Below are 14,815 nucleotides of genomic sequence, written 5' to 3'. Positions count from 1 at the left end.
CATTTAAAACCGGTTTGTATTTTAGACACACACACACCAAAAAATTCAAATGTACTTTTTGGGTAATCAATACTGCCAGAAACCACAGCAACTGAGGTATTTAATTTTATGATATGAAACCAGGCATCCATGAAATGAACAATGAAAGTTATCAACTCAAAACAACAGTAAACACATGACAATTATATTTATAAAGGTGAATACAAAATACAACAAACAGTTCCAAGTCTTAAAAAGCACCTAGGTAGAAAATACTCTTGAACAAATTTGTGTCACAGTTATAATAAGACTTCTAAAATAATAATACAAATATTAATACATTCACTTTTTAATTTTTTTTAAAGCAATCAGCCTGATTGCATTTTGGTACTTACTGCATTCTGCTAGAATAGCAAGACAAAGGCTATCATACAACTATAGTTGATTATTAATACAAAACCATTGCTTTGAAAGCCTCCTATCAATCAACGGCAAAAGCTAAACAGTAACAACTGTATGATACAAGCATCTCCTTCAGTACCTGCTGAATATAGAAGCAATGACTATTCAGATTCCAAAAAGCATCTGTGTTGAATCTGCCATCTCCGGAGGCTGGTTTGTCAAAATTTGTAATCTGGATAATGGTGATCCGGATTTTGTAATCCTATATTTTGTGATCGAGATTACTTTTATCTGGATCGTTTTTTGATCTGTTTTTTCAGAAAATGTCACTGCTGGATTACATTTATCCAGATTACGAGTTTTGAAAAACCGGCCCAGGGGACTTTAAGAAATGTATGATCATTTCAAAACCTACTTTAGTTGTTTTGAAGCACCCTGCTTTTAAGAAGTCTGAATAAATAATGTTATGAGTTTTTCTTATTTGCTACATTATGTGTATAGGATATACAGTACCAAACAGTGCAAGCATCTTAATTAAATGGCACAAAGCTACCAGTATAGCCTGAACGTGTTTGGAAACATTCATAAAAAAGATAGAATTACCATTTTTTTTAGAAGCTACTAATTTCTTATAACTGAATGACTTGTGTAGGTTGCTATATGCAAGGTTTTAAAATCATTGAGTGCATTGTTACAACATGACTAGTGGCAAGATATTTGCATCAAATGAATTCAGATCAATTTGTGCATGCATTTACTTGCAAAAGCATGGAGTGCAGTTTTAATTTGTCTTCATAGTATGTTAAGTGTTAAAATAATTAGTACAGCACCCTGGGAGTCCCATTTGATTAGGAGTTCGTAGTATGTTTTTAGTAGTTATTTATTTCACTAGTTTGAAGGTGACTCTTCTGTCCAGTTTTGCAGTAGCTTGGAACAGATAACGGCAAACCCAAATTGTTATCTCCTCATAGCACCTTTCAGCTGGCTATAAATCAGAGATCTTGCAGCCTGATATGCTGAGCTCCCTCCATTTTCAGACTACCGCTTTGTTGATCATCACCAGGGTCTGGTCAGCTTTCTTTTATATACGGTCTAGCAGTCTGCGTTGCACACTTTGAGTTCTTCTTCTAAGTCTCTGCTGGGACGTCTGTTAATTTCTGGGTTTCTACGATCTGTTTTCCATCCCCTTTTCCAGTTTCATTTTTCTTTACCTTCCTGTGGGCATAAAGTCAGACAAATCGTAGGATAAAAGATTCTGGGGTTTATTCACTTTGATTGAAACAGTGTCGGGTTCTGAAAACAGCCATTCTTTCAAATAAGTGTTTAATACAGTTGTGATGTTTTGGCAAAAATATAAGAATTTAAAATTATACTTTATGATGCAAGTATATAATAGGCAATAGGCATTCTATGTTAATATCCAGAAAGAAAGTACTTTTTTTTTTTTTAGTATCTGATGTTTATCTTATTTTTGTCAACATATTGATTGTACCAAGTATCTATTTGGTAAGTTATCCAATAGGAAGTTATGCAATAGGGAGGTTGGTGTGTGTAACAAGTGAAATTATTTGTATCATTTATTTCCACTTCAGTAAGGCATATTCATGTACAATATTAAAGTGAGTCATACTTGACTGATTCGAATTTCCTTGCTCTGTAGACTGTGCTCTTTTTCATCATGTACAGCAACACCAGATCACAGAAGAACACACCCTGTAAGAAGATCAGGCAATACAAATGATTTGACAATGGGCTTTTCATTACTTGTGATTTTAAAATCTGTATCACACAGTAATACATAGATGACAAGTGCAGTTCAATTCAGAAATACTGTCAGTCTCCTCCCTAGGTCCCCTTGATGCTACCCAACTAATGACCATGTTGTTACAGCACCCCCTTGTGGATCCTGCGTTTCATTATGATAGCATGGTATGAATTACCTTTTAGCCTGTTGTAAATGTTTTAAAACAATTATCAATTGCACAGTACGGTACATCTGTAGTAGGCTGTGACAATTGTCTTACTGTACTATAAAGAAGTTAGTTCCTTATTAAAAAGCCATTGTGATTTATACTTACAGCACCCAATAATGCCAAGCCTGAGCCAATATTAATTACTGTTGGGATGATGTTAAACTTTCCTGCCTGAAACCAAAGATAAATGAACAATATTGATTCGATTAAATAAAGAATACAACAAATATGTTGGTGATACTGTACACACAGTTTTAAAGCTATTCAGTATTTTTAGTTACACATTAAAAAGACAAAAATAGAACTGGAAAAACGATTGTATAAATGTTTCTATAGACATGTTGAAATTGCAGTTCATTATTTATATCATTTAATAATGCTGTATTTAGCTTCAAATTGAACACCAAATGACAGGAATGAAAATGTAATGGTAAAAGTTAAGTATTATTAGAAAATAAGGTAGGCTATGTTCATTGAAAGAAGCTGGACCACTTGTTTTTGTGTAGTTAGCTGTTAAATAGTTGGCTGTAAAATGGTTGGAATGGGAGTGACAGTGGGTACCCGGCTATATGAAGCATCTGTATCCCTGAATGTCTCTTTAAGGAATGTTCCAGAAGACATTTGCTGATTGGTGTGGGTGTGTGCTGTCCGGAGCGAGTGGCGGCTGATAGGTTAAGAGAACAGCTGCAGTGGATTGTGACATCAGAAACATGTCAATCATGGGATTTACCGGAACAGCACAGTGGGTGTGATGCAGGATGGATTTTCACCTCCTTTCCTAATATCGTAAGTTGATAAGTATACTGTTTCTTGTATAGACATCAACTACTGCAGAAGACTGATGCCAGAATTAGGTTATATCATTTCAGTGCACCTAAAAATAAACAAAATAGTACAGCATTCACACCTTCCCATTCACCATGACATCAAATCGGATTCCAAATACTTTTGTCAGTGTTCGGTACTCTTCTCCAGATATGTTTTTATAATACTTGGCGAATCTAAAAAACAAAACAAAACACACCAAAAAAACCACAATGGTATTTTTCAGCAGTCACTTTACAAGAAGCCCCATAAACAAATACTAATGTGAGTATCATTTTTCACTATATCAGTCTGTCTGGCTTGTCTGGGGAGTTCTAAGTGCTTCTACTGAAGAGATTTCTGTATTCCATTCAATGTGACCTTTCAACTGACCCTGCCTACATATATAGAGAGTGAGTAGGGAGGAGCAACCAAGATGAAAGGTCATTTTGCCACATGAATGGAATGAGGAAGTCTTCAGTCCCAGACAGTTAGACAGACAAAACCACTCAACACAATGGCAATCATCACACACAGGCAAGTGAAAGATAACAAGAAAACATTTCAGTATTGTACATATTTATTAGAACACCTCAAGATTTGTCATTGATATCCTTTATATACTTACCTGCATGATGGTGTGAGAATTTACATTTGCGGTTAGTAACCGGTGATATAGAAACCATAGGCACTCATGGGAAAATGTTAGACCACTCTGTGCTTTAATTAGGCATCTTAAACAACTTCTAAAAGTCTCATGCATTATACCATTCGTGGCTATGTGTTCCTTATCTTTATTTATTTTTTTATATATAGCACCTTTCATAGTGGACCACCATCACAAAGCGCTTTACAGAGGTAGGCTGTGAACTGTGCATTATATGCAGAGTCACTTACAATAGGACATTGATTTAACATCTCATCCGCAGGATGGAGCACAAGGAGGTTAAGTGACTTGCTCAGGGTCACACAGTGAGTCAGTCAGTAGCAGAGGTGGGATTTGAACTGGGGGCCTTCTGGTTACAAGCCCTGGACTTTAACCACTGGACCACACAGCCTCCTTGAATCTCTTATTTTAAATGAATTGCATGTGAGGCCTATTAAAGTCAACAATTAAATTAGACAGTCACTAATATGCCTATTTGGCCATCTCCAGTACAGCTTTACCTGAAGTTATACCCTGATGTGTTGTTAGAGTTGTCATCTAGCCGTGTGAAGGAGTACTTGGGAATGCATTTGGAATAAGATCTGTCGAGGTCGCAGTTCCACTCGATAAGGATGCCTATCACCCCACCCTGGAACAGACCACACAATCACATCTGGATAGCTGCTTCTCAAAGACCATCAGTGACATAGCAGCAAGGTTTATAAACCTCAGTTTCACTGTATTTTATTGTATGTTGTAATGTTAATACGTGGGTCAATAAATCACCCCTGAGGTAAAGATACATTTAGATATTTAAGATATCAAACTAGTATTTTTTCTGGAAACCTCATTAGACGACCATATAGCAGCCAAATTGGGTCCTTGTTCTCTAGTCTTCATAGGTATTCACACAGTCTGTGTACAGTGAGACTGAATTGGATCTGGTGCTGACTAAATTGTGCTGTCGGGGGAGGAACAGTTGGAACAAGGTGAGTAAAGGACGTTCTTTATACCACTGAACAGCTGTGGCAGCATTATATAGTACTGTGAACACAGCAGCAAAACTCGAAACTGAAGCTCTACCAAATATTCCAGAAAGGAAGTAAATAGCGACAGTTTCTGACATGAATGTCTGAACCCAATTCATGTATTTATTTATTCATTTATTTATTTCTATTGTTGTTTACATTTATCAGCACACCTCCTAGTGCAGTACCATGGCTGTATTTCATTCCAATCCTTTGCGAGAGAAGATCTGATATTCTTTTTATAATACAGTAACCTACAGTATATATACAGTAAGCTATATAGTCTAATTGTTAAGAAGTCTGGATCCATTACCTTAATCGCCATTTCCTGAAAGTCATGACCCGCCCGGCTGACGATGTCTCCTAATCGGAACACAGGGCAGTAGGGGTGATTGCTTTCATCATAGGTACAATTCTTCAAATAAACACCTGTGTCCTTGACATTAGACCTGCAAATGGAATACGCAGAACAGAAACTTATCAGGAATCCGATTGAAAAGAAACACAAAATTCTGATTTTCTCAGTTCCTGAGAAATGCCTTACACTCTGTGCATTAAAGATTAATTCCTTTTTTGTTTTGTGTTTCTAATTACAAGTTTGGAAAACATAAAGATAAAAAAAAAACCTTGTGTAGTATCTCTTTAAAAAGTGGTATTGTTGTGGAGTAACATTTGACTGTGACTCTGTATTTAATTACCCACAATCCCTCCGGTTACAGCGCCTGCGAGGTGTTGGATGTCTGGACCAGTGCCCCACTTGCTGGATATTAAGGATGATTCAAGGGATCTGAACTTGTGAAGCAGGCCACACATACACATAGAGACAACAGCACTAGCATTTCTGTGCTTGTCCTCCTTTTGCAGGAGATAAGAATATCCAGGAGTTCACTGGTAATCAGAAGCCAAAGGCGAGTTTTTGTGCTGGCCATGTGTAATCATTCCCAGAGTTTCCAGAAGAGGCTGCTTGATTATTTCATTTATGCACCGCTTTGAATATTAAAGTGCGTGCTTTTATAAAGGACAGATAATGTGAGCTCAGGTTGAAGGCTGAGCTATAGAGCTTTAGTAACAAAACCAAGATGTGCTACAGTATGTTTAAACTGAAGCCTGACACAGAAATTCAGTTTGGGACATATTTTAAAGATTGACACTAGAGGGGGCTCCCAAGTGGCGCATCCGGTAAAGGCGCCCGATTGCCTGTACATTGATGGTTCGAGTCCAGGCTATTCCATTGTCGACCGTGGACGGGAGCTCCCAGGGGGTGGCACACAATTGGCCGAGCGCTGCCCGGGGGGGGCTTAGGTTGGCCAGGGTGTCCTTAGCTCACCGCGCACCAGCGACCCCTGTAGTCTGGCCGGGCGCCTGCGGGCTTGCCTGTAAGCTGCCCAGTGCTGCACTGTCCTCCAACGCTGTAGCTCTGAGGTAGCTGCATGGTGAGCCTGTAGTGTATAAAGAAGCGGGCGGCTGTCGGCACACGCTTCGGAGGACAGAGTGTGTTCATCTTCACCCGTCCCAAGTGACTTTAGAGTGGGTACGCTTTTTTTTAAACAAATAAAACGTTCTTACCTGGAAAAAGAGAATTTTGAGAACTTCACAGAGTTCTTTATGTACACAGTAAAGTTTTCCGCTTGACCTAAAATGGGATGTCTGGAATAAAGAAATGCAATGTCAGTAGTTTTATTCAACAGGCAGGAAAAGGCTAACTCAAATTTCTGATTTGCATTGTGTGCAGGCAACATAAATAGAAGTTCAAAACAGTGTCCCACATATAATTATTTAGTGACTTTTTAATGTCTTGTGTATATAGTATTCATACATGATTCTTCACAGTGTTCATTTGCTAAACAGTGGTTGTGCACAACTCCATTGTAATCTATGCAGAACTACTTGATTATTTAGGGAATGGGTAAAGCTACCTGGCTTCATTCCAGTTTCACAGCAATAACAACTAGTAAAGAAAAGGGATTCTTACATTGGAGGACTGGGTTTTTCAATAGGACACCATGCATATATCTCACAGGTGCCTGTTTCATGTATGCAGTGGCCTGTTTTGATTCCTGTAGGGGAAGGAATCTGGAATTAACATTATTTAGCATAATTTATTGAGAGTTCTAGGCTCTGGGGATAACGAAGGTCTCTCTGTCTGTACATCTGTCTGTCTGTATGTATGTATGTCACACTTCCATTTTTACATGTATGTTGACAACACAAGATGTTATTCCACATACTATAAATCAGTCATTTTAATATACCATAATATTAACACCTATCGCTACCACTTATCCAATTTCTGTTAAACTGTTCTGTACTAGTCTGTATATACTATTGATATATGTCACGGTCATCAAAGCCAGGATATTGTAATCTCAAATCCTTTCAGAGGCATGTGATTCAATATGATAACGTAACATTATTCAGCAGGTTTCATTCGACTTTACTGTAGGTACATGTATTAAACAATGTGACACAATTGTGTGTAAAGTGTAGCTACAGCACAGTTAATGCACCTGCATTTCAAATTGTATCTAGATTTGCAATACAGTAGTAACACACATCTGTGCTTTGCTCAGCTACATTGCCATTCTAAAATGCTCAAATAAAAACAGATAGAGCTGCGATAGGCACAAGGGTTCCAACACTGCTTACCATTGCCAGCTACTACAGCCTCTTGAGGGTTGCAGTCATCGTCTGTTCTACACCTGCCATCTGGTACCTTCGAACTCTGACAAGGTCAAAACACACACTCAGAGGCAGGGCCACAAAACTGGGTTACAAATATAGCTGCTATTCACACTGTGCCCCTCCCCTAAATCCATTAAGCACTAAACAAGGGTATTAGCACTGGCAATATTCGAATTGGTCTTCTGTTAAAGACTCTGTTTGCTTGTATTTTATATTTTATAGTTTACCATAGTAAAGTGTAATAAAGTCAGGGTAAACTATGGTAAATGCGTAGTATAACCATTGAAAAGCCTAGTGAGCCGCCAAAAGACATTTTGTATTATGGAAGAAAATAAGCATGAAACATCAGGACTGGCTCAGGTACATCAGCTGCAATGGAAAACACAAGATTACAAAACTGCTCTGAAGGTCAGCTGAAATTAAGCAGTCAGGTTCCTGTCTGGGCACCCTACAATCACCAGCATGTCCAGTCTTGTATACACCGTATTATACAAGTATTGCTGTTTACATGTATTTGATTGTAGTGTATACACTCAAACAGATTTAGAATGGGAAATGGCAGTACTCATGAAAAATAAAATGATTAACATTAGTTACCCCAGTTTACTTTTCACACAGATGTGTGAAACAAAAGATGACTTAGTTTCTAACAGGGACAGTTACCCTGTCACAGAGAGGTAGAAAGTTCATGAAAAACAGCGGTACAACTGAGACGCAAAAATGAAAGACTTGATAAGATCTCCTAAAAGAAGATGTGGCTCAACACATAGATCCATCAAGCTTCAGTATATGTCTCTCTTACCTCAGGACAATGGCCAAGTTTCTGATCTGGAGTTTGAATCAGGTTTGTTATGACAAAGAAGACACTGCCACCCTAAAAATGAAAGTAGAAAGAAATTCATGAATGTACACTGTACATATAAAGCATAGACACGGGGGTAGCTATTGTATTAGAAACTATTATTAAATGAAATAAGGCAATGTTATGCAATGGTCTTAAACCAAGTATTGTATTTTTACTACTCTTCCCAAGTATATTTATATGTCACATTTCAGAAGCAAGCTGGCAGCAGTAGGATGCAATTCAAATAAATCTTGTGTCTTTCTTTAATTTATCTCTCCTTGCTATTTCATCAAGTCTCTCTATAAACAGGTATTCAGTGGCAGACTTAAAAAAAAGTGTACAATGGTAGTAATATGAAGATGTTATGTTTGTGGTGATCTGAAACCCTTATAATGTGTTTTGTGCAACTACGACACAGCAGTAAGAAACAGGTGTATAATCTATTAGTTTCAAAGTGAATTTCTGAATTAGGCATTCATTCTAAATGTAGGCTTAGTTCTCAGGTTAGACATTTCCATAACCCTTATAGGTCTCAGTTTCAAAACGTCGCTGTGTTAAACCAAACATGCATTGTGTTAGCAGAACAGTGTATGTGGTTTTCATGCACTTATCTAACGCTTTCACATCTGCCATGAGAACAGCTTTTGTGGTTTTAATGTACCTCTTCTGTCAACTCTTCATAACCTGTGATCTTGCAGAGTAGAACTTTCTCATGCATTTGTAAAGTTTTATAGTTTGCCTGTAATTTCTCTCCCAGTCAGTTATGCGATGCAAACTAACTTTACGATCAACAAGGTCTGCTTTTTGGAGTGCAGGGTAGGCTAAACTATGGAAATATGTTCTACAATCTCGCGATTAATGTGGCTCCCCACAGTACTGTATAAAGTCTTTAACCCTAATAAAGTAAGCTGATATACAGCCATGTGCATCTTCATACTAACCTGCGGAGGAAAAACATAGTCGACCGCATCCCACAATCGAGGTCCATTAGCTGAAGTGTTGGTTAAAGTCACTCCTTTCAATTTAGTCATCACTGAGCTCTGTATTGAGTCTTCAGTATACTGGTAGCCCTTCTTTATAATGAAAACCCACCTGCAAACACAGCAAATAGGAATATGAAGGTTCAGTTTATAACATGGGTGGTAGGGGGGAGCTCCAATCAAATCCCACTTCTATGTGACGCAAGGTAGACCATGCTTTTAGATGCCATTCTACGGAGATACGGTATGTAAAATGCAGGTACAATTATATATAATTGCGCAGGTGACCACTTACTTTGTATTATTATTTACTTGTATTTAGTTTTTCCTTTTAAAACAGTCCAGTGAACGTGACAGAAAATGCTTTATAAATATAGCTCATAATCTTCAAAACTATGTATGAGTTTGGTAATGTTGGGATGTGTCACATAGAAACGTATTGCTGGCTTTGTTTTACAACGTATAGAATAGTTGGACCTCGATAATATTTTGGTTTGTTTGGTGAATCTCCACAAAACTTCGATGTATGCGTATGTAAAGACCTTCTTCTTGTCACGGATTTGTGGCACAAAACAATTTAGCGAACAGAACGTTATTTACCATAAAAACAAACAAACAAACCAAAAATAAAAACATCTTAAAATTAAGTCACATGTTCAAGTTGTGTGAATGCGGGACCTTTTTTCTGATTGGTCAGTTTCATTCCAGTCGCGTGACAATTTGACTGAAGTGACTTCTAAATTATGCACTTGCGTACAGTGTGGATGGAGCTTTCCCTCTGGTATTATTTGTAAATGTTCAGTGAAGACTCTGCTCATCCTGAACAGTATTTTGGTGGTGTTTAACCCTTTATTTTGGCCCGTGTGCCTTTTTGTTTTGTTTTTGGTTGTTTATTGAAAGTGTGCACCAGCAGTTAAACTGCAGTTTCCTTGCCTCTTACTCTCCTTCCCTGCCAGTAACACCTGGACCCACGCTATCCTGTCACAGGATGTATCTGCGATTTCATTTCCGTAAAATCATTTTGATCACAACAAGGACCGGACGTGGTTTGACACACAGCGTGTCTTCATCAGGTGTAGCTAGAAGACAATTGCAATTGTGCTAATCAAAATGTTTTTTAAGGAAATCAAATAGAAAAACATTTTGCTACACCACATCAGTGGTCACGTATTAAAGAATATAGAATAATTTTTTTTGAGAGTCCTGGCGTCTCCAAAAATATCAACATATTTTTGTAAATGTTACATAACTATCAGCAAACAACCACTTTTGCGTCCTTAAATGTATAAGTTTTTCGTAACTGGTTTTGTAAGATGTAGGAGTTTGATTTTAATTCAACAAAAAAAAAGTACAAATAGCATTTCGGTGTAAAGACCTTGAAAAATCTCTCAGATTTTCTACTTCACTGCAAAATCAATGCAGAATGCAACGTGCCTGCAACACCACAGCGAAATGAGTGTGATCAGGACGGAGACGATGTGCAAATGTAGGTGTTTCATGCAGGAGACTCTAAATACACCTGCAAAAATGAACATTTGATAGACAGGGAACTGAAGGGAACTTTGAGGCATCGTTTTCATTAGTTCACCAAGCTGCTTATCGCAAGACTGTTAAGGGTTTTTTTCCCCTTGACCTTCGCACATGTTGCAAATAGCTTGAAAAGGTAATCTACATATAGTTGTTAGTAGCAGATCATAATGCGGTATTTGCATTAGGTTTGTGTAAAGATCAGTAGTTATGTACACTCAGGGAAAGAGCCTATCCCTTTACTGTTTTCACTAGTCAGGATTTCTGATACCTCTATGTACAGTAGAACCTAGAATATCCTGTAAGATACGCTATCCTCCATAACCGACGAACATCTGGCAGGTGTCATTAACACATGCTGCTACCAGCTGAACGGTACACATGGAAACTGATCAATGCACATTTTATTAGGGGTATAAAACAGTAAATGCAGCTCTTAGCTGGACAGAATGGATTGAGTTGCTGTGCTTTGTTTTGCAGTCATGTTCACTGATTTTCTTTACACGCAGTTCCATACTTTGGTGTTTTTGACACACTGATGTACCTGACATTGTTCATTTATAATGCCCTGATGTTAACAAAACAACTACAGTATAATGACTCCCTCTCACTTTCAGGTATTATTTTTTCTTTTTTTCAGATTCAAACACTGTATCAGCATATAAAACGTGTCCAGCAATCTATTTTTAGGAATGGTATTACTGGTAGCTGGTCCTTTGTGTGTCATCTGCATGCAAGCAAAGCAGCCGCGTCATGTAAGACTTCACAATATGCACTGTACTGTTTCCAGTACTGTTTCACCAATACTGAAAAGCAGCCTTTAATTAACAAATCTCAAACAGCAGTTGCTTCCTTATCATAGTGTTCTTCCACCTAAGAGATAAAACTAAGACAAAAAAAATGAACCATTTAACAGTATCATGATTTTTGATATTTTGATCCCTAGATGCTGGGTTATTATACAACTAGGGGGTTGCTCAATGGAAAGGTAAATAATATAATAATGTAAGAAAATGGATTTTAAAGCATTATGTTAGGTACCATAATTTCACTGGCAATGGAATGGGATGACCATTATTCCTATGTCATTCTGTTTTACAGTTTGGTAGTTACTATATAAAGCTTATAAAATCAATTCATATTATGTTCAATGAAAATTCTCTACAGGGCCATTTTAATAAATATTGTCAACTATATGTTAAGGGTGGATGAAAATAATAAATGGTAAGTGATGAATTACACAAATACCAAAGTTATTTGACAAATATAGTCATATAGCCCTCTCAACATTGATTGTTCCCGCATTCTGACATCATGTACTTTAAATACACATTGCTCAACTATAAAGCACAGGACATTGCAACCCTCAGACCTCCGACAGTTATTGCACAACCTGCAAAATAATGTGGGTGATGTAAAAAACTGAAGTTTGTCATTATCAACCTATGATTGTATGTACACTCCATTCATTGATGGGTTCTTGGTTCAAGTGGTTAAAGAAAAGGGCTTGTAACCAGGAGGTCACCGGTTCAAATCCTGGCTCACTCATTGACTCACTGTGTGACCCTGAGCAAGGCACTTAACCTCCTTGTGCTCCCTTGTGAGACGTTGTTGTGACTGCTGCTGATGCATAGTTCACACACCCTAGTCTCTGAAAGTCACCTTTAATAAAGGCGTCTGCTAAATAAACTAATAATAATATAATTTTAGATTAACCAATGTTGTTTACTTTTTTTATTGATTCGAAATGTAATTTTAATCATTTAGGGCAGATAAATCATTGTCTAAAATGTTTGCAGCGTAAATAGTTTGGACTGGCATTTTATTTCAGTCTTACTAAAATGTATAATATCATCAGGATAGAAAACAGTTACAATACAGTAGATTGATATTACCAATTCAACAAGAAATCTAGTTTATTATATCATCAGATATTTCATAATCCTAGTATCAACGTCTATTCCGTTATAATCAACACACTGTACTGTCCTGCATTTAAATTATTTCCCGTGCAGAAACAGCAGTATGAGACACAATAACAAAAACATGCTTACCGGTATTGCAGGAATAGTATTTAATATGTGTTTATTATGCTCTTACAGTGCAATACTAGTTTAATAATTCAGCGTTTACTTGTCACAACATTTAGGCTAAAGGTTTATTACTATTTTCACTGTTAAATCCAATAACGCATTGGCTTATTTGATCAAGATGCGTGACTGGCCAGCAGTTGTCAGAGAATTGTTTGTAAACAATATCTGGTTTTGCTTGACCACAAGTAACTTACAAGGTTAACACGGCGCTACGATATATAAATAGTCGGCACTCGGCACTGGAACATTGGGCTTACCCGACAATGTACACTAAAACGGCCAGCTGATAGGCTCTGTATAAGATCCCCAATTTCATGGTATGGACAGTGAGATAGTTTTTAGTTTTTTATTCCAACACTGAGAGAAATGCAGATTTACAGGTGACTTCTGCCATCCTCCATTCCGTCAGCACAGTGATCAGACAGGGACTGGCACTGAAAACAAGATCCGACAAGCACGGCTGTCAGAGTGTAGGTGCAGTAAACTTTAAAGGTGCAGCCACCTTATTTTGAAATACCCAAAAATACAGAATAATGGAATATGACAAAAAAAAAAAAACAGCGGCGCGCTACCGGCAAATTGACATTAAACTCCGCAGACCTGAGACAGTCATTGCACAACCCGCAAAATAAGATCACCGTTTGGGTGATGCAAAAAAAAAACAAACTTTAGTGTGTCATTTATCAACCTATGATTGCATGTACACTCCATTCACTGACGGGTTCTTAATTCTTATATAATTATCAATGCCTACTCGTGTATAATCAACACACTGTTGAAAAAAAAAAGTATTTTGTTGCTTTTACTTGTAAGTACATTCATCGTCCTTATTGTTAAGCTAAAAGTTTACTGTTCTTTTAACGGTCAAACAAACCCGCATTGCCTGTTTTTAACAGTTGATGCATCTGACAGATATTAGTTACAAATGAACAGGTTTAGTATTAACCGCACAAGTCACAAGATTTACAATGTTGACACAGCGTTCTGTCTAGATTAAAACGCGTCGGATATTTGAAATACAGCACATTGGAAATTGTCTCACCCGATAATGTACCCCAAAACGGCCAGCTGAATGCATCTGAACAAAACTCCCACTTTCTTGTTTTGGGCAATGACATATTTTTCAGTTTTGTAGTCGAACACTGAGAGGCATCGAGATTTCCAGGTGCCTTCTGCCATCGTCCACTGTGTCAGCACAGTGATCAGCCGGGGACTGCACTGCAATAAGAGATCATAAACTAACCGAGCTGGATTTGATATGACTGAAAGTGAAAACACGTTTAAAGGTGGAGCCACTTTATCGAACCATCACACGCGCGATTCATCATATTCGCATTTTTTTAAAGTATTGTCTGTCAATTATTTTGCTCATCTTTCCTTTGTGATTTTAATTTTAGTATGCCACACGCCTTGCCCTGTCACTATTAGCCTAGGACTGATGTCATATATTTGACCACATGAGCACGGTTAAAAATACAATAACCTGACACTGTCCCAGGGGGGTGGCTGTTTGGTAGCTATGAAGATGAATAAGCATTCATGACAACAGCTGCCTGGGTCAACGTCACACTGCAATCCAACACAAACCGGAGCCACACCACAGGCAACAAGCAGCCGCGGTTAGTGAAATAACCAGTCAAGAATGATCGAGGGTAGCAAGACTTCAGCAAGCGTTCTGAGCCGGGTGAAACGGGCAACACTGACCCGCTAATCAGCAGGTGAGATCCAACACAGACGCTGTAACAAGCCGCACGTTTCCATCTGCCACTTGGATTGATTTGAAAGCGATCTGAATTCAGAACTCGTTCGTCTCCTTCAGCAGTAGAGAGGTTTCAACTGGGACCATTTAGGACTGCA

The 14,815-nt window shown here is 37.9% G+C and overlaps 1 protein-coding gene across 3 annotated transcripts in view; it reads right to left on the bottom strand.

The window, feature by feature from the left end:
- Positions 1 to 170: 170 nt before the first annotated feature.
- Positions 171 to 14,815, bottom strand: part of LOC117430567 (P2X purinoceptor 5-like) — a 58,332-nt gene continuing 43,687 nt past the window's right edge. Inside the window, exons 1-12 of one of the 3 annotated variants that reach the window (XM_059001683.1) lie at positions 14,001 to 14,301; positions 9,300 to 9,450; positions 8,317 to 8,388; positions 7,479 to 7,554; positions 6,805 to 6,889; positions 6,399 to 6,479; positions 5,146 to 5,281; positions 4,326 to 4,453; positions 3,262 to 3,355; positions 2,460 to 2,525; positions 2,012 to 2,094; positions 171 to 1,596 (exon numbers count right to left, since the gene is read on the bottom strand). In XM_059001683.1, the coding sequence (XP_058857666.1) occupies positions 1,509 to 1,596; positions 2,012 to 2,094; positions 2,460 to 2,525; positions 3,262 to 3,355; positions 4,326 to 4,453; positions 5,146 to 5,281; positions 6,399 to 6,479; positions 6,805 to 6,889; positions 7,479 to 7,554; positions 8,317 to 8,388; positions 9,300 to 9,450; positions 14,001 to 14,137 (1,197 nt within the window). In that variant the 5' untranslated portion in view covers positions 14,138 to 14,301 and the 3' untranslated portion in view covers positions 171 to 1,508. Of the gene's footprint in view, positions 1,597 to 2,011; positions 2,095 to 2,459; positions 2,526 to 3,261; positions 3,356 to 4,325; positions 4,454 to 5,145; positions 5,282 to 6,398; positions 6,480 to 6,804; positions 6,890 to 7,478; positions 7,555 to 8,316; positions 8,389 to 9,299; positions 9,451 to 13,215; positions 13,401 to 14,000; positions 14,302 to 14,815 lie in introns of those variants that run through there. The other 2 variants (XM_059001684.1, XM_059001685.1) reach the window with 2 other exon arrangements.

This window comes from Acipenser ruthenus, chromosome 26, assembly GCF_902713425.1.
Source record: "Acipenser ruthenus chromosome 26, fAciRut3.2 maternal haplotype, whole genome shotgun sequence".
NCBI classification, from domain to species: domain Eukaryota; kingdom Metazoa; phylum Chordata; class Actinopteri; order Acipenseriformes; family Acipenseridae; genus Acipenser; species Acipenser ruthenus.
The sequence above is the reverse complement of the archived record's forward strand: the minus strand, read 5'-3'. Positions and strand labels throughout refer to the sequence as shown.